We start from the raw sequence: 20,964 nt of genomic DNA on the forward strand, positions 1-20,964 counted from the left end.
AAATACTTGAACTTTTTGCACCAATATATAAAAAAATCAAATATGCGAACAATGCACACCATGTTTTGCCCTATATAATAGAGATAAGTCGTGTGTTTACAATAACTAAGCTACAAAACGTAAAGTGAACAAACACTATTCATATATAACTAGGAAAAGTTATCTAATAATTTAGAAAAGAGGTATAATGTGGAGAGAGGATTTATATTCTAGAATACATGATCTTTCTATTTTATTTTACTTAAATTTTTTAATCAGGAAAAAAAAAGCCTTAATCCCAAAAGGATTTGAGATTGACTAGCATTGACTAACATGAACTATCATTCAAAAACCCCATTTACACAACTTTTGATATAAATTATTTGTCCTTCAAGTCTTGATCTGCCTGTGCTAGCTGCTATTGACTCAGATATGCCCATCCCTCATGATTTGATCCCCATTTTCATACTCTTCTATTTCTTCAGTCAACTTAACTGCTTAGTTTCTCGGGCGCTTAACATTCCCAAAGGGACATTTGATTCATAGTCAACCGACAGTTCATACGGATCCTGAGACCATTGCTTAAGAATTTCATGGCCATTACCACATAAATTTCAATGTTAGGCTGATCATTTCCTATACGCCCTATATGACACTTTATGTCCAGTGCTAGCAACTATTCCAATGAAGAAGTGTGACAGCAGTTGCTACCCCTTTTAAACTTCAAAAGCAAATTCACACACCAACGCCAGGTGATCGCTGCCCCAAATCTACACCAGAAGCAACAACTGTGTCAGCAATTTTTTTATTTGGCAAAGGTTTAACAAGAAACAGAGCACTAAGCGCCTTTAATTAGTAATGTCACCTTTGGTAATGCATCTTTATAGCTATAAATTTTTTTTTTTTTTTTTTTTATTTTTTTTTTTTTTTTTTGCTTTTGAGGGGGAAGCTATAAAGAAGTTAAAGCAATCCTTTCTTTGGTAATATATATCACATTGAATTTACGGGTAGCAGAAATATGGACCATACAAGCTTAACTACAGATAGAACTTTCTAAATCAACAGCATACCAAGTTATCAACCTTTTTATCAACTACGGTAAATAACTAGTAATGAACTAGTGATTTAACAAATCTAAAAGGAACGGCAGAAACCACAAATCATTAAAGTGCGATTGACTATATATATATATATATACTACCTCCGGTCCAAATTACTCGCAACTTTGGAATATTTTATATCTCACAAATAATACCCTAAAGTTGCGAGTAATTTGGACCGGAGGTAGTATATATATCTTATAGAGGTATTTATTAATGTCAATCCCCAACCTTAAATTTTATTATTCTAAGACAGAGGTTGGAGTACTTCCAGTTCTCAGCAACATACACACCATTCACAGAGAAAACAACATTGTGTAAAATTTATTATTCTAAGACAGAGGTTGGAGTACTTCCAGTTTAACAGCTTCACTAAGATTTTTCTCTTATAAATTACAATCTTATGTAGGTTCTTAAATTATATTGCAGATCCTCTACTCTATTACCCATCAACAATCATAGTGATCCTACTTTACGCAAGCATGGCACTGTGGCTCATGGGCTTGGGCCATGCATGGGATGACCTTTTGAAAAATTTGGCAAGGCATGTAGCTTGTGCTTCGGGCTTAGCTAACTGCAAGCACATGGGCTCAGCATGACCCACAACCATCTTTAGTTACATGTTAGTAGGGAAGTTAAGCCAAGTCTTTTAAGCGACTTCAATTGCGAGAAAGCATTAAGAGGGAATCCAAACCTCAACTGCTAGCGATTATAGCAATGGGGCCAGTACTTATGAAGTTAGACTATCCTCATGAGTCATCACATATTTAAGTTCAGCTACCCAAAGTCCCATATCACTCTCAAACTAGCTGTTCTGGGTAGAGAGAACAATTTAATCAATTTGAAAAATCAGGTGATCACATACACTCAAGCACCACTAACTACAGCAATGCATCCACATGCATCGAGAATAGTATCAAAACTCTTATAAACGACTTCCACATTACTGATCAAGCTGAAATGGAGTCGGTAGGATCTAATAAGGATGATCCCATGGGTTTAGAAGTGGAATTGGAGGAGCCACTCATCCCTACCCCCGTTACCTTCATTTTTAACTCCAACAATTTGAAGAATAGAACGTTGGGTAGGCCGCATGTGAAGAAGAGGAAGAGGAAGAGGAAGAAGCCAGCTGTTTCTCATCATAGGAATCAGTTTTGCAGGACAAGAAAACGTTAAGGATCAAACCTCGAGTATCTCATGTCTAACATCCATACTGGAATTAGTCAATCTCATTGTATCCCCCCTCTTAGATGATCATGTTAGTAGTCCCCCTATTTCTTGGATGTTTTCTGTTTTTACTAACTCTGCGAAGAGGTCCAAGTTTGTTTGTAGTTTTAATTCTTGCGTCGAGTCTGTTGGGAGCTAGCCTCCTTTTACCCGTTGTCCAAAAAAAAAAAAAAACAATTTAATCAAGAATGCTCAATTGGAAAGTGACCTGTCCTCTGCACCAATTCCTCAAGCCCAACAAATATAATCCTCACAACACCATACTCCAAAATCTGCAGTTCTAGGCACAATAAGCGCAGAGTGCTGGATTTATCTTGAAATTTTCAGTTAGCAAGTGACCTATCTGATATTGCAACAACAAGAGCAGCACAAGGGGTATATTATTTACTTCTTATATAATCAGCTGGCATCTCAAAGAGTAAGCCTTTCCTCTGTTGCTCTGGTTTGAATAAATGGAAAACAATACCAACAGCTTCAAATTAAAGAAACTGAAATAGAAACAGAGAAAGGGAGGAACAAATCCTATGTGGTGGGTGTACATCCATAAAGTTTCTAATAAGCTACTCCCTCCACCTCTTTTTTTCCATTTTTAGCGATTCCTTTCTATGGTTACGTTTCAACTTCCAACAAAAAATCTACACACCCTCATATTTACCTATTTCCAATGCAGCTATTCTCATTTGCCAAAAAATTTACATAATCCCAAAGCAACTTTTCCCATTTACCAAAATATTTACCAACTCCTAAAGCAAAAATTTCCGTTTACCGAAGTATTTAGCTACTCTCAAATTATATATTCCCATTTTACCTACTCCCAAACATTTGTTTTAATACCCACGTAAAATTTCAAACTTAACTTTAGAAAGGAGACGGAGGGAGTACATTATTAAGAGTGTAGAGTTTTTCTACTAAGCCTGATTTATTCTAACAAGAGGGTTAACTCATAGTTTGATTTAAATCTGCTATTGATAGAGATAAGATCCAACTCATAAACCCTTGCTCTATAAACTAAAAACCCTGAGTCACCAATCCATGCTATTCCCTCATGGTCCCAATTTCTAAATTTGCAGCTTCTACTGCATTGGAAGTTCATAACATATGACGAAGGCAATTAAACTATGGGCTGTGACTGCTGTGAAAACAGGAAGGCAAGAAAACAAATAAACCTGGCAAAAAGATCCATCGAATCAAGGTATTCAGAGCGTGTTCCAGAGTGATTTTATAATCTATCTTTTAAGTGTTCCAGAGTGACTTTTTTTTGTTTTTTTTTTTGGAAGGTAAGGAGAAGGGCCCTACCCTGAAAACTCTTGCAATTCAACCCGGCCCGGGTTTGCAAGCTTAGACCCTTTAGGAGTGGGGGAGGGGGGAGTTTAAGGGAATTTCACCCCAGAGTGCCTCTAGGTAGGTTTGATCAACCTCATAGTAGTGAGATGCAAACTTTCTCACCAGACCAAGCATTGCTTGGTATTTTAGTATGAAAATAGTCTGACTAAATTTTGACCATATTTTTACACTTATTTATTATTATACACAATTAAATGTATTGAATAATAAGTAAACAGAAATTAAAAAAGAAACTTTGACCGTAATTTTACACTAGAATATAATTTATAGTAGCACACAATTAGAGATGTTTGGTAACAAGTAAACAATTATCAAAAAATAAATAAATCTAGTCTAGTTTAATCTGGTGTGCTTCTGACAAGAATAAATAATAAGTTTCTAAGTTAAAGAGAACTAATTCTCAATTTAAATTATATGCCAATGATGACAAATTTTGTGGATGTATGGTCAATCAGGTAGCCAGTAGGCATATTCTTCTATTGTCAAGTTTGTAAACTCTGCTCTTAGAAATATACATGGTTCGAATAAAAGGAGGAAAGTGTGGGATATGTGGTACAGTTATTAAAGAGGAATGATCCTCAATGGTAAAAAGTAAATTTATGACCAATATCATAGTATATATTCAAAACACAGACTAGGAAATGGCAATTTGTGAAATGAGAATTCAAAATCCTTTAGAACAAAAATTATGTAATGAAACGGCAGAGAAACATATCCAACAAGAGCTATAGATCTAACAAACGGAGCTCGGAGCTGATGCATAAACCACATTAGTTAAGCTATTGATGTTGTTAAACCCAGGTTCCAATACCATGTGACAACTGAAAAGTAACTATAGTGTTTTTCTTTAAAGATCTACGTGCAGAGGTTAAATACCAAGTTATAGGTCTATCAAAAGGAACATGGGGCTGATGCATATTAGTGACAAAAATTGTTTGTAACAACTCTCAGAGCTGGATAGCCAGCTACAGGATGCATCGAAAAGCTATTTCAATTCTGAGTTTCAAATCAGTAAAGGGAGAAATTATTTTCATGATCTATATAATCAACCTAATCATGTAAGGTTATATTCCTTCACAAAGGCACTCAGTTATTGATAGCATAATTCAAGAGTACTTAAAATAGACCTGTGCCAGTCTATAACGAAACATATTACTTTGATCAAGCAATCCTTTTCAAAGCAGGAAGACCTTTATCAACCACAACAGAGGGACTATGAAATATTATAAACACAAGAACAGCTTTTAGGCTATAACTAGAAGTACCTTACTCGGAAGCCCTCCCAATTTTTCCAATGCATTTATAGGCAGGGTTTCAAGGACCCTGACAGGAACAAGTTGGTCACTGTGCCTACAGGAAGCAACAAATAGATATCAGTTCCTCTTTAAGTTCAAATCCATGCTGATTTAATCATTAAGGTTTTCTTACCATATGTAATCAACAGTTCCCATGAAATTACAATGAAATGATGTTGCCAAAGGTTCTCCAATATTATCTCTTGTTGTGACACTCCCCTGACCAAATAATTTACCAAACATCAGGCAATACAATGAAAACCCAGATTGATATGTCTAAACAACAGACCATAGCAATGTGAAAGATCTTTGAGATCTAAGACCGTCTTACAGGAACACCATGATATGCACTGCGGAGTTTTAGGCTATGCTGCAGACAAGTGACTTCCTCACTCCCAGTAGCAAATTTTAATTCTTCATCAGTCCATCTACATATCGATGGCTTTTGCCTCCCATTCCTTGATCAGAACCAAAGGGAAAATTTGATTATAAATAAGAACCTACTTCAAGCAGTTGTATTTATCACAAAGTCTACTTTCATATCTCATACACTTTTAAATATCAATAAACTGTGTCAAAAAGAAATGTAAATTAGCTGCATCTTATACTTTGGTGAACTGTGCATAGCATTAAGAGGTTTGTGGCCGTAGAGTATGAAGTTGTAAGGTAGATACAAAGGAGGTGGAAGGATAGTTAGGCCATCACTTAACTTTCCAACGGTTAAAATTCCCACCAAAAATTAAGATTAAAATCCTGCTATAAGCATCATCATCATCAAATAAATATATTTAGGGTCAAATGAGAAGTTCCTTAAAATGAGATGAGAAGGATTTTTTGTGCATAATTTTGTACTAAATGTGCATATTTTTTGAACTAAATGTGCAAAAAAAAATTTGACTCAAATTTAATGTGCATATTTTTTGAACAAATGTGCATAATTTTCGTTTTTTCCAGAAAATTAAAAAAATTTATCAGTTTGAAACACAATTATGCACATTCAACATAAAAAAATGCACATTTAGTATAAAATATATGCACATTTGTTCCTTCTCATACTTCTCATTTTAAGGTCCTTTTCATTGGATCTCAACCCTAAATATATATAAAATAAAAAATAAAAAGGAGAGTAATCAGGTCTCAATTCAAGCTCGAGGAAAATTCACACAAGTATGAGGGTATATTCAAAATGTACAGCAACATATTTCCAAACATATTCAGCCAAGAAGTCCTAAAGAAAAAGGAGACTGAAAATATAATTTCTTAATTTACTAGAAGTATTCAATAAAGGAGTCTCCCTGTGATCCAAAAATATGGTAATATGAAACATAGTATGAAACTCTGAATTTTAAGAGGTAATCCCGAAATCAAGGGATATAATTATACTGCCTCTATTTTTTTTTTTTGACGCTTTTAAGTATTTCTTCAATACTAAACTTTATTAATAAATAAATAAATAAATAACTTTGTCACATCAGCCTTTTTTCACAATAATTATAGAAAAATCCAATTTTAAAATAAGGTTCTTGATTTCTGTGAGAATTTTTTATTTCGGCTTGTCACATTGGGTGTTAATGATGTATAGCATAAAGGTTTATAAGTATTTATTACCATGACACAACTAAATGATTCAACGAGCACCTCACCCCCCCCCCCCTCCCCTCTCTTTTGGTCACACAATTAGATATCAGTAGCATTATTGTACCAAGGCTTTGTGCTCTTACTTAAATCATCCCCTTAAAGATGTCCTTCAATAAAATATCAGAACTATGAAATAGTCATGTGAGATGAATTGCATACTTTTAAAGGAGAAAAATAAGGAAAAGGTAAATTTCCAGGAATTCTATCACTCAATTAACAATCCAACTTTAGTCCTCCCAAGAAACCAAAAGCATCAATTCTCAAATCTAACTCATCACTCTAAGGATATAATGAGAATTATTGAGAAACCATCAACCATTCACATCCTTTTCAATTAAACACTTTTTTAAATGACTAACAAGAGTTGCAACTCCACTTCATTTTTCATTATCCTCAAATCAAAATAACCCAGTGTTTGTTCAAGGCAATCTTGTGCATGACAGAGGATAGAAAGATTTATTCAAATAAAACATACAAAGTGCTTCCACAAACAATAATACATGACTTTAAGATATTGCATATCATTCAGTAAAAGTCTTGCAGACAATCGCTAGGATAAATATGCAAATCAAAAGTCTTCAAAATGCCAAGAAGGCAAGAATAGATCATAGATTTATTCACATGGAAAAGGTGAGGGCAAAAGGGGGAATGGAGGACAGCAAGCCGCATGTGCTATTAACAACCAATGAAGACAATATGAATTTGAAGAAATACCTGAATGGCCCCTTAGGTGAAAAAGAGTGACAGGATGGCATCTGAATCTGCCCAGATACACGTTTTCTGTCTTGTTGTAAAAGATCCAACTGCAAACAAGACGTACATGTATAAGAATATAAACAATTAAGGATAGCTTATCATGAAAGACTATATGTTTACCTTTGCGGAGGATATATACTGATACGCAGCACTCTGTAAGCAAAAATAATTTTATAAGACAAATAATTGTGAAACTCAGCCAACTTTTGAAACTGTAACAGCAGGAATACCTGAGGGACACTATTAAAATCACCACCAAGCACAACAGGGATCCCACCCCATTCTTCAGATAATCTGTGGGCCCTATCCAGAAACAGACGTATCTGTCGAAGTTGTTTTGAAGGGTATGTCAATTGTGTCTATAGACAAAATAGAAACAAATTTGACAAAGCCTGAAGTAACTATATCATTCATAATTTATTATATGCAATACCTGTCCCAGCTGGATGTCCCCTCGATTTGGGTTGAAAAGAACGTGTATATTTCCAACAACCAGACTTCTACATGTAGCATCGTGGTAGATACATTAATTTTTTTGCTTACAGACTCGTATAATATTAAAACGTACAAAGTATCTATAATTGTGCTGACATAAAATAAAAGGGGGAGAGGGGGGGGGGGGGGGGGAAGAAAAAAAAGAAGAAGTGTCCGTGTGACAGCATGAATGTACAAAGTTACAAACTACTCCTAAATTATGCCAACCTATGAGGATCCTTCTTAAAATTAAGAATTGTGATGGAGAAGTCCACAAGTTGACGACTGGAATACAAACAATGCTCAAATTGGTTACATGATGTATTATTTTACATATTTTTTAAAATTATAATTCAGCAATGAAGACTCCCTCCATATTATCTGCAACTGTCATTCAAGTGATTGACATGAGAATCAAAAGGAAAATCTTCTCTCATAAAGTAGATTTTTTAGGGGAGTGACAGGCACATAGAAGAAAGAGGGCAGTAGTTAAAAGGAATTTCCCAAGGCTTCAAATTTAACTTTCTTGTAAATTTAATCTGAAAATATCCAAATCCAAAATCAGTGATTCTAAATTTATGTTGGAGCAATACATAATGAAGCTTACACTATAGCCTGTAGTAGACTGTAGACATTGATTATCACCACATGTATAGTTGGTGTAATTTGAAGATACCATTTGTACTGAAAACTAATTGGCATACAAATATGTTGTAGCTTAACAAAAGCACTTCTAAAATTTACATACTATTAAAACATTTTCCTTTTCCAGTGTAATGCCGCTCTCACCCCAAAACCAATCTCCGTACGTCTCCCCACTCTCAGGCCAAAGAATCCAGAAAAGGATCCATAAAGGTAACTAATTGCTTCGACTAACATACTGTTCCTAACATAGGAGCAGAGTAATTGTGCTTTCTAACATTATATTTAACTTCATAGAATTCTGCAACTCGTCAGAAAAGTCATCACCTCGCGATGCCAACCACCTAATGTCCTAAAACCATAAATTTCGAGAGAATATATACCACTTGATACATACAGGACTTACGTTGGCTTTGACATCTTTGATTTAGGATTCAATGAATCAGCATTCATCTGTGACAAAAGATCAAAAGTCTATTAATTGGACTATAGTTTCATCCACTACAAAAATGATGAAAATTGCTGTCAGCTAAAAGTTCAGAACAACAGGAAGAAACAAAGACATACGTATAATAACAAAAGATTATCCCCCTTCCCACCCCCCAAAACACACATCTTTCCTCCAATTGGAGGCAAACCATATGGATCAAAAGGGTGCAAAGGGAGAAGGAATGAATGATAAAAGCAGCTTACAGTTTTAGCTGAATTTTTATCAGCAAGTAAAAATAATTATAAAATATAAATTCAAAAATTTTATAAAATATATATATAAAAAAAAAAAAAGAAAAAAAAAAAGACGAATTTAATAAGATCCCACGTAACATTTTTTTTTTCTTTTTTTTTTTAGCATAAATCACCAAAAATGGTGAAAGTAGAGTATATGAATACTATAATAACCAAAGTGTTTCATATAGAAGAAAGGAAGAAGTAACTTCTAAAATTTTATCTAGTTAAATTTGAAATAAGGCGTTTTAGATATAAGGACAATTTTATTTTTAAAAATTACTGATTACAATAAACCATGGTTATAATAGTGGCTCATAAAGGCTAACGTGGCAAATTTGATAGTCCAAACGGATGCAAGTAATACTTTAAAAACACATGTTATAAAACCAATTTCTGTTGAACAGCACATTTTTTACAGAATGTTCATTATGTAATGAAATAGCTTGATTGAGTTGATTCGATATCATCTCCCCATTTTCCACATCCCTAAGACTAAAAAACGTATATGGTGTTTCCCATAAAACTGAGAGGAAGAGACTCAAAGTTGATGGCTTCCACAGTTACTTGTAAAGGTAAAGTAAACTAATGATAAGCACACCGTTGATCCAAAAAATCCTTTCCTGTTAAGGAAAATGCAAATGGCCTTACAAAAAAAGCACCAGCTAACTATCAATCTAAGCAACACGAGTACTTCTTATGTTTCAAAATACTTGCAACCAAAGGGCTTGACACACTGATTGAGGCATAGGAAAGAGAATGGTAAACAGACAATTAACAAAGGTTTTTTGATAGAACGAATACTTTATGGAATTCCGAATGGTTTTGGTTTTCCAAGCTTTTTTGTAGGTGAGGGTATCATATATATAGGGGGCGGGCGAACTCCTCTTATCTTTTTTGGTATTTTTTTAATGTACCAATTTTAATTCCTTTTTTTGCAAATATTCAATTTTATTTTTAGTTTTATCATTGCATAATCTAGTTTTTTTATCGAGTACATCTATATAAAAAAAGTCCTTTGTCTAGAACTGTAATTCTATTAGCAAATTAATTGCTTAAGCACTAACTCAACCCTACCTTTCTTCCTTTTCCCACTGCCTGACCACCGCCCGCTCTCTGCTGACCTTGACTACCAAGCCCCAATCATCCCTGCTACTCTGCCAGCCTATGGGAACCACCACTATCCGCCAACCACCACCGACAAATCACCCAGCCATCATCTACCCTGCCAACTCACCAAAGCAAGCCAACCATTAGCCTGTGGCCACCACCTAAAAAAAAAATGCAACCCCAATACCACCACAATGTAAACCCATCACCAACAACATGCATCAGCCCAAACAAACTAGCAAGAGAGGAGAGACTAGACTACAACCAGAAACACATCACCATAATATCCCACAGCCCTAACCTAATTAATTAGACCAAGTAAACAAAGGTCCCTAATAATTCCAGATAAAATCAAATTTTTTAAAATAGCACACATAAAGTTCATCAGAAAGTTCAACTGAGCAGATTTTATATTGAGTGAGAAAATATTGCATCTTCAGTAAAAGAGGAAGAAAAAGATGCAGGAGAGGAATCGAAACACGGTATCAGAAAGAAACAACTCGGAGAATTATATCATTGAATACTTCAAAAGAAGAAGCCAGAGAAGAAGAGGAAGAAAGGGAAAGGAAAAATGAAGTCATATTCGGGAGGAGAAAGAGGAGTTGCCACCAGGAACTTGTGTTGGCTAATAGATGAGGATGAAAGGGGATTATGGAAGAGCCAAAGAAGACCTATAAAATGGTACAAGGTGGAGAAAGCATTTATTGATGGGTAGAGTTGTCATATTTAGTTGATATAATAAGGGAAACATTGTAATTGTGTGCAAGGAAAGTATGAAACAAACCATATGTGTGATAGGTTGCATATATTCTGAGATTTCCAGTTAAGAGAAGTGGTGCAAGTCAACTTGAAAGAGATAAAGTAATTAACAACATAATGTGTGAGAGACCCAACACACACAAATGTAAATAACCAAATACAAGAAAAAGAACAAGAATTTGAGCTAGCAAAAGGCAGTGGATTGATTGAATGTCTAGTAAGTTTAGGTTACAACTCTCCTAGAAAGTAACTTGAGGTTACTATTCTCAAACTACACAAGTCTAATCACATGATTTCCTACCTCCACACATTCCTTAATATATACAAAGGCAAAGACTGCAAAAAGGCTAACTGAGGTTAATTAATCTTATCTCCTTCTCTATAACACTGCTATTCCATGTCTCCACTATTTGGTATTGCTCCTCTTCGAAATATTAATTTGGTTTTTCTTGTGCCAACTGTGTTTCCTCCTCCTGTGATGTGGTTGATTGCTCAGCTTGTTTGCTTTTCTTTCCCCTTCTCTGATATTTGGAGCGTATCGGTAGCTTGGGTGGCCCATCTACCAAGTCCATTACATAATGCAGAGAGAATTCCAATACCCTAGATCTAGGATACACGGACTCGGGTACGGGTGTCGGACTCGGGTATGGGTCAAAGAGTCGGACTCGGAAAATTCTAAAATTAAGGATCCGGGGACACGTTTTTAAAGAGTCCAAATTTTGGATTTGGACTCGGGGACACGGAAATGCAAAAAAAAATATACTACAATAATAAAAAAATAGTTAATTATTCAATGATTTTTTGATTTTATTTTAAATTTTTTGTTTAGTACTGTACCTGGCAGGAAAAAAAAAACACAGTAAGAGAGAAAAGTCAAAGTACATTTATTGTTCAGATTAAAATAAAGATAAACGAAAAGGGAAAAAAGAAAAGGTAAACCTGGTAAAGAGGAGTTAGAGGACACGTGATTATATCCCCACTAAAAAGTAAGTACTTTTCCCCACCTACCCCCACCTCCACAATTATAAAAAAAAAAAGAAAAAAGAAAACAGAAATTGCAACTTGAAAATGTCGAAGAACCAGAACAACCCAGCCTCCCGTCGCCGGCTAAGAAAACCGGCAACTTCTTGGTGCTGGCCTGCTCGTCTTTCCCTTCCAATCAAAAGCCCTAAGATTTCGACTCTTGTTTTGGTGAATCCGACCTTCTATTTTAGATCTAGGGTTTATGACTGACGAGTCCACTTTTTCTCCCAAGCGTCCGACCCGGATTCCGTGTCCGCACCCGGGTCGCGTCATGTCGACACCAGTACGGTGGGGTGGTTGGCCGAGTCCGAGCTTCGCAGCCCTAGATAACACCATCTCATTATCAATGACATTCGATGACCTATCGAACAGTGTCAAATTTTCTCTATCAGCACATGCCTCTCATTCTAACTCTTTGTTCCCCTGTTTTTCCCTGGTTCTCTCAGTCTCCAGTCAATAATTATGTCCTCTGTACGACTGTACATTATACGTAGTCCTCTAAGTCTTAGGTAATTCTAGATAAGACCTATAATTTTAGATGGTACAATTCTACACACATATTAGGCAAGTATATATAGCTAAACCAAATAACATGAAGCAAAGGTACCTTATATCCCATATTATGAAATATAAACAGCTCTTTAACAAGCATATAAAAAATAAAAAAAAAATAAAAACTCACTAAAAAACCAGGAACAAAACTATATGATTTGAAAAGTTAAAAACATGTAACATCATAGTTTTAGCTACAGTATGAACATACTGTGTACATCATGGGATCAACTGATTAACATACCTTCAGGACACAGAATTGTGCAACATTGTTACGCAAATCAAAGCTTTGAAATTCAATGCTTTCCTCATGCAGAAGATTAAACCTGTGCCCAAAGCATAGAATAACTTCAGTCAGACAAAAGAATCAGTAAACCCAGAAAAAAATCAAGCAGGCAGAAACCATCATTATGATAAGTAAGTTCTTAGGGAATTACAGCTGCACTCAAAATGACTAATCAGAAGTGAGCTAAACCTGTACAGTTACCATCTGGAATTTTTATATAACAGATATTTGAATAAAGAACAGAACTCCAAGAGTGAAAGACTAATTATATAATAATCTCCATACAATTTCTTTCCCCAGAAATCTAAAAGGACAAGATGGTGCAAAAGACAAACTCAGCATCTTGGAGAATTTTTCTATAAGCCTTCACTTCTCAGGCATTACTAAGGAACACCTTTTTCCATTATAACTAAAAGATTTAAGCTTTTAATTTAGGAAGCTGAAAACAATACAAGGGGATAAACAGACAGAAGGGCCAAAAAAAATAAAAAATAAATAAATAAATAAATAAAATCACTGCAAATGCAAAGAGAGGATGGAGGAGATATATAAGACAGCATCTAGGACACAAACTTTCACACACTCTGGCAAACATATCTGCAACCTTCCGATCAGTTCCTTTAAAGATCATGTGTGCTCATGCTCATTCAGTAATCCAAGGATTTCAGTTAAAAAGTTAAAAGCCAAAGCCACTTCCTTTCCATATAAACTTTTCTGAATGACAAATTGCCAAGACCCAAGTCCTTTACTTCTTAGTCTACATACTAAGTCCAAAGTCCCCACACCCCCAACAACAAAAGGTCTCTCCTTTCCCTCAAAATTACCACAGAAGCCCCTCTCATAAGTCTCTGGATTCTTAGCGAAACCCTCAAGAATCTCAATGAGCGAAAACAAGTGCAAAGGAATACTAGACAGCAGAGACAGGAAAAAAGAAAAACAGAACAAGGTGTTCCCCAGATAATAAGAACTCATTCCTTCGTACAAAGATCCTTCAACATCCATCCCTCTGCATTAAAAGCTTCATCATCTATTCTCTCTCTACCTCTGAGCACAGCCAACAATAATATCTTTCAACCCTAATTCACCTACCATCAACCACAACTATCTGACATCAACAATGCTTGTTGCCTTCTTCAAACAATACATGTAATCCCCCTTATTTTTGAGTAAATTAATATTATATTTATTTATTACGTATACGAATATTTTATTTTGATTTTATTGTATAAATTATTTTATAGGAAATTAATTTGAACTTTATTAAATTAATAAGCACTATTTTAATAAAAAAAAATTATCTTCTTATGTTGTTATAATAATAGTGGTCCAATTTCAAGTGAATTAAGCCTATCTCTTTGTAACCATCCAATTGTGGCCCAAATAAAAGTCTTAACTCCATTAGGATGAAGAACCCTTTTAGCCCATTGTTATTTAAAAAGCCTTGCACCTTATTCCCCCTTTATTTTACTCACACAGAAACATTCCTCCACCCAAAATATTGCTGCTACTACTCCCCTGTTTCACGCACTCAACCAAAAAAAAAAATATTGAAGCTGCTGCCATCGCAGCCACCAACGCACCACCACGGCTCCACCGGCGACTCCTTGCTGCCGCCACCGTCCACCGCCTAACCAGCCCACGTTTGCTTCTCTCTCTCTTTACTTCTTCCTTTTCTTTTGATTAAATTTATTCCAAGCTTTAATCTTTATTTAATTTTGGTTTTCGAATTGTTATTATTGTTGCTTAATAGTGTTTATCACTCTAAAAGACTAAATTTTTATGAGTTATATTATGTTTACACTATTGAATAAATTTTCAGATTTGTGTAATTTAGAAAATAAGGGTTTAAAACTTGATTTTTCATGGTTTTAGGGCTTAAAATGTGTTAATCAAGTTACATGATCATATTATGTTTAAATTGTGTTAAAGTTCAATTATTTTGATTATAAATAAATTTTCAGATTTTTATAAAGTTTGAAACTTGCTGTAATTTCATGTATAATGATGTATTTTAAGGTTTTTATGAAGGAAATATAAATAACTATATATAAGCCTATAATTTTAACTAAAGGGAAGGTTTTAAAGTGTTGTTTAATTGGATTTTGAAGGTTTTAAAGTAAGTTAGTATTGCTGTAAATTTGGTTGTTTGGGTATTGATTGAAATCTTATTGTTTGGTTTAGGAGAGGACTTTATAAGAGGTGATTTCTAGTTGGTTAAGTGACATACCAATTCGTTTATTCAAGGTACGTACAAGTTACGAAACCTTGCTTGTAGGTGCATGTTTAAGGACGGATCGAGAACTTAGTATCATGTATAGGATTGACTGGGTTAAATTGTTTGGTTATACACTGTGAATTTCAAATGATGTGCACTAGTTTATAATGCAAGTATTATTTGTGCTCTAATTATGCAAGGTGCGCTTAAAGACAAAGGTATGTGATTGGTGTAAAGATTAAATTATTACTCATTCATGATTATGCGAACAGGATGAGTAAAGGAGGAATTCAAATCTTATAAGACGAGGTTAAGGTTTTGGGGGGCCTTATGCACTCAAGGTGTTTATACACCGAGGTAGTAAAGGAATAAATAATAAATGTTGTTTGTCACTAATAAATCAAGAATTTAAATTAGAAACTTGCCTTATTTGATTGAATTATGTTTGGAATGTTTGTATTGTTTACATATGAGTCATCACCAAGTCTAAACCTGTAAATCACGTAAAGTGCAAGATGGATGAGCAATAAAACTCTGGATTGGTGCACTTCTGGAGTAATGACAATCACGGGTTGGGGTACACGGGGTATTAGTCGTGTACTTTTATCGAGGCCGTCTGATGTACGAGTCTCCTATTTCAAATATTATTTTTTAAAACTAGGAGTTAGGTGAGATCTCATACTAACTACGGTCACGGAGTCGCGCCCTTGGTTGTTGGATGTTTATCGAAAGGAGGCATGGGGTTTTTCTTTTATTAATATTCCAAATGGGACATGGGTTGGACAACCTTGTCTATTGCTAAATCCAATGAAATAAATAAATGTGTTGGTCAATATCAACTAGTGAGGTCTTAGTAAATTTGATAATTGAGTCATGTGTTAAGTCTGTAATTTAATGATGCTTATGCTTGATTAATAGTAGCATGTTAGGTATTTCTTAATTTATTTCGCAGCTTGTATATACTCAGCTTTGCTGATTACGTGCTTTTGTGTGTGTCTTTCTTTGGTCATGGCCTTCGCCTTTCAATTGACGATCCAATTTTTACACTTGTAATATTGGGGAGCAGATTAACCACAGGTTCTTACATATGTAGCATCTATTTCTAGATGGTGGGATCTTGAGTGAAGAGTTGGTTGCTTTTCTTATTTTATTTACTATTTACAATTAAAGTTATTTAAACTCAACTTCGCTTTTATACTATTTCTATTTGTTTCTATGTTACTCGGACTCTTTGTTTTACCTCAACTACCCGTGTCGGACCCTCGACACTCGGACATGGGTATGACACTCGGACACTTCATTTTAGTTCAAAATCATAGAATTTTTTCACAAAATAGCCGAGTCGGACACTTGGATACATACCCGTGTCGGACATGGGTACCCGAGTCCGAGTAACATAGATTGGTTTCAGTTTTGAATAAGGGCCTTAAAGGTTCCAAGTTGTAAAATTTAATTTGGTTTTGGTTATTGGTTTTGAAACTTATATATATTTATTTTAGTTTTTCCGATACTATTTTCTGAAAAAAACCTTAACGTTTGAAGACGTAGCGGTAGCACGCCAGTAATTCTCTTAGAATTGTTCAGGTTATTCACAGGGTTTTAAGAGAGAATTATTGGGGTGTTACAATACAGCACCGTGACCAACTTCTCATATCACCACCAACAATGCCTTGTGTATTTACAATCACCGCTACAATCTTGCATCAACAACCACCATCCCAAAAATATATTTTGGTGATCCAAGATGTATAGCTCTAGCAGTGCTGGCCAACTCCAACTACACAGGCAGAAACAATAGCAACTTAGCAAGCTTTTCTTTTACTGCTTCCATGGATGATGACATACCACTTCTTCTTCACTGCTGCCTCCCTGTTTTCTAGTTTCTTTATTTAATCTAAAAACCGCCCTTCCCTCCCTCTGATGTAACTTTTCTTTTTAAGTGGTGGGCAAGTGGCCAATGGAGCCATGGAGGTGGTGGTTTTGCGTTGCACAGGGAATGGTAGTTATGGTGAGGTTAAAGATTTTGTGTGGAGAAAAACTCATTCACTCAGATCAGTCAGATGCCTATTAAAATATCATTTTAGCAAGTTTTTTTTAGCAAGTTTACGTTAGCTAGACATAAAAATTATTACCGTTCATGATTCCAAAATATCGCACATCCATCCTGAGCATCGCCAGTGCGAGCCTACGGCAGCAAAAGAAAGAAAGTTTAGTCAAGATATCACTCTAAAGGCAACTTGATAAAAGGTAAACAATTGATACCTTTAAAACACCTTCAAATCCATCCTGTTGGAGGGCATCATGTAAATCACTATAACAATCTACTTCCTACAGTCACATGCAAAGATGCAAAAATAAAAGAATAAGCAATCTAAATTTCCATAGAGCCAATGAAACCTGAAAAGGACATGTGATGACAAATATTAAAGAGACTTGGGAAAAGCATATTTTTTATTATTCTTTTTTTGCGAATTGAAAAGGGTCAATAGTTAGTACATTAATCTTGCAAAACAAATAGTTAAGATATTTTCCTCAAAAAGAGCAGAAATCACAACTTCTTCATCACACCATACACCTAATCTTCTTTGAAATCATAATATATACAAAAAGCACAATATTCAGAGAAGGAAACAAGAAACACTGGACTTGCCTGAAAACAAATTATGCTAGGACCATATCGAGCTAACTCTTTGCGTATAGCTTCCCTCCGGTGCTCCCATTTCATGTACTTAAATGGAACCCTGAAATATAAATGGGGATGCTTTGATGCATTCTCAACGCCTAAAATGTTGTATGTTACGAGGACAATCTTATCTGTAAAGTAATAATAAAAAATAAAAAATAAAAAAAAAACAAAGAGAGAGAAACTGTAATCAGAACCAAAGTCTAAACAGTTGCCTCTCAATTCAAAATCAACAACAACAACAAAGTCTCATTTCAGAGCCAACTCAAAATATAAAATTGGATGAAGAATCACAAAAGCTTATAATTTATAGAGAAGCATAATAGAAGACACATACAATGCCAGTCCTCTCAATAAAGTATTAATAGATCAAGGAAGAACTAAAATAGCTCAAGACCCTTTTTTTTTAAAGGAGACTTGTAGATGACTTAAGGGCATGGAAATTTATAACTCGAGACCTCTCTTTGTATAGGGTTGACAAAAAAACCTAAAGTTAGTAAAACAATTCACTTCAACAAAACCTAGTATAGTAAAACAACCTGGATTAAAATTAGCTCACTGCAACAAAACCTAGTGTCAGCTCACTGCAACAATTCAAGTATTACAGAGCAACAAAAATAATCCTAAAGTTAGTAAAACAACCTGGATTAAAATTAGCGGATTGAACACCATCATACTGTAGATACATAAACCAAAATAATACTAAAGTTAGTAAAACAACCTAGACATAATGTAGATACATAAACCAACTCACGAGTCTTGTCAAAGTAAAGGACCGATGGTTAAGACCAGTTAATAAATAAGGCCACCTAACAAACCTTAAGATCACAACAATTCTTATGATCACAACTGCAAAGGACCAAAACTAATTGAAAACCTGCAGCAGAACTATCACACTGTGCAACAGCATAACTACAAGCAGCAAGATTACAACTGCAGCCCACGCTTGCGAGGTTTGTCCGCCTCGCTTTCTTAACTATATATTAGGCCCGTTATATACATCCAGAAAATCCACATTGCATCCAATGCTAATTAAAAATATCTAATGCATGGCATGTCCACAATAAGCAAAGAAAAAGAAAGATGTGGACTATATGATATAGATTGTTTAACGGTTTCGGTTAATCGGTTTTTATATCATATAGTATTAATGTTTAAACGAATTCAACATGACAAAAAATTCGCCTCTTTACTTTTATAATGAAAGTTCTACTATCCCAATGCTTGGTTCAATCAAAAACAATCCATATTCTTTGTAATACTGAAGTAGTATACTACGTATATATATAAAGACGAGCACTTTTTTTTATTGAGATAGTCGGTTTTGACCGAGTGTACCATGAGCTAGCGCATCCGAGTGCACCATCTAATTTATGCTACTATACAGCTAAAAATTAAATTCAACCCACAAAATCCATGAAAAAAAGTGCAACATTCTGAACATTAGAACAAAATCAAAATAATTATAATCATAAAACTCCATAATTACCTTTATAATCAGAGGATTCGCAATCCGAATAAGTCCATTTACGAAAAACATTCATATTTGTAGAATCCAGCCGCCTGGTGGTTTTCCACTCCGAATGGCGCTTATACGAATATGATTGAATTGGTTTAAATTGGTTATAATCTGAAGAATCGCTTCGAACAGTACATCGATTTAGGGTTAGGGTTTGTTCTTCTTCATACTGAATTGTTTTCCGTTTGTTGAAAATTCGATTAGAGCGCTTGGAGCATTGCTCCGCCATGTTTACGGTGGTTGAGTGGCGGGAGTTTGAAGACGGTTGAGGTTGTTCGCTGTTGTGGAGTGTTGAAGTTATGATTCGAGGTCCGGTATTATTTGAGGGAATCGGGCCCAAATAGTTACTCCTGTGATTAATTGCAACAAGTTATAAAATTGGTGTGCACTTCTATAGTTGTGTGTAATATAACAAACTAGGTTTTTTTCCGGTGTCAAGCACAGTTACATAATAATAATAATAATAAGGTATCGTTTTTTAGAGATGCTCTGCTCCACTCTGCCCTGCCCTGCTCTGCTCAAATCAAATTTGCTCTGCTCTGCTCTATTTTCAAATAATAATTAATAATAACAATAATAATAATTAATATTCAATAATAATAACAATTAATATTGTATTAATGAAAATAATTTATTAGTTTGAATAATTATACTATTTATTAATATTGAATTTTTTTTAATAATTATTAATATTAATAATAATTAATATTTATTAATCATAATAATAATTAATAATAATAGTTATTAATATTTAATAATTTGAACTATTAAGAATTAATATTTAATAATATTATTAATTAATAATTTCTAATAATAATTAATAATAACAATAATAATAATTAATATTCAATAATAATAACAATTAATATTGTATTAATGAAAATAATTTATTAGTTTGAATAATTATACTATTTATTAATATTGAATTTTTTTTAATAATTATTAATATTAATAATAATTAATATTTATTAATCATAATAATAATTAATAATAATAGTTATTAATATTTAATAATTTGAACTATTAAGAATTAATATTTAATAATATTATTAATTAATAATTTCTAATAATAATAGCAATTCTTTCAAAAAAAATAAATAATAATAATAACGATTAATAACGATTTCTTTTATAAACATTTGATATTAGAATGACAATGTGTAGAAACATTTTATGTATGTGGGTATTGATTGTTAATTCATTGAGTTGAATTATTTTTCAAATCTTTCCATACAATTTATGAATTAAAAAAAGAGGTTGTTTTCAAGTAGTACTTTGTATATCATTATTATTTATAAGTAAAATCATTATTACTCATTAAATCATTTTATTTTAAAACTTTTTTGAAATAAATATAAGTAACCCGTTGTCTTTTATCTTTCTAATATTAATATATGTTAAATATGGTATACATATATTTATGTTTTCACTCACCTAAATCAATGGTATATGCACTTAATAATAGTAATAATAATAGTAATAGTAATAGTTATATTAATAGTAATATATAGTAATAATAGTAGTAATAGTAATAGTAACAGTAATAGTAGTAATAATAATAATACTTCCTCCGTTCTTTTTTTATTGCACCATAAGGGATTTCACGCTTGCCAATGTATTACTTTAGCTATTAATATCT

At 33.8% G+C, this 20,964-nt stretch overlaps 1 protein-coding gene across 2 annotated transcripts; it reads right to left on the reverse strand.

Annotated features, from left to right (window-relative positions):
- Positions 1 to 3: 3 nt before the first annotated feature.
- LOC110724223 (carbon catabolite repressor protein 4 homolog 5-like) lies at positions 4 to 19,704 on the reverse strand. 2 transcript variants are annotated; one of them, XM_021903631.1, is made up of 14 exons: positions 19,296 to 19,704; positions 17,774 to 17,937; positions 17,386 to 17,451; positions 17,256 to 17,308; positions 12,867 to 12,948; positions 8,862 to 8,908; positions 7,773 to 7,836; positions 7,570 to 7,662; positions 7,460 to 7,492; positions 7,298 to 7,386; positions 5,277 to 5,403; positions 5,079 to 5,164; positions 4,916 to 5,000; positions 4 to 749 (listed from the first exon to the last, which is right to left on the reverse strand). In XM_021903631.1, exons 1-14 carry the CDS (start codon positions 19,552 to 19,554, stop codon positions 696 to 698), a joined length of 1,302 nt encoding a protein of 433 aa, XP_021759323.1. In that variant the 5' UTR covers positions 19,555 to 19,704; the 3' UTR covers positions 4 to 695. The 2 variants fall into 2 exon arrangements, with proteins under 2 accessions (XP_021759323.1, XP_021759322.1); XM_021903630.1 differs by having other exon boundaries at positions 7,773 to 7,839.
- Between the last annotated feature and the right edge of the window lie 1,260 nt (positions 19,705 to 20,964).

Source organism: Chenopodium quinoa, unplaced genomic scaffold, assembly GCF_001683475.1.
Source record: "Chenopodium quinoa cultivar QQ74 unplaced genomic scaffold, ASM168347v1, whole genome shotgun sequence".
NCBI classification, from domain to species: Eukaryota; Viridiplantae; Streptophyta; class Magnoliopsida; order Caryophyllales; family Amaranthaceae; genus Chenopodium; species Chenopodium quinoa.

What these genes read in the sequence shown, in the direction of transcription:
- LOC110724223 (XM_021903630.1), bottom strand. Translation starts at nt 19,554, where the DNA reads ATGGCGGAGCAATGCTCCAAGCGCTCTAATCGAATTTTCAACAAACGG. An exon ending in CGAATCCTCTGATTATAAAG is followed by an intron (nt 17,938 to 19,295) that starts GTAATTATGGAG and finishes ATTACTTTACAG; the next exon opens with ATAAGATTGTCCTCGTAACA. An exon ending in CTAGCATAATTTGTTTTCAG is followed by an intron (nt 17,452 to 17,773) that starts GCAAGTCCAGTG and finishes ATGTGACTGTAG; the next exon opens with GAAGTAGATTGTTATAGTGA.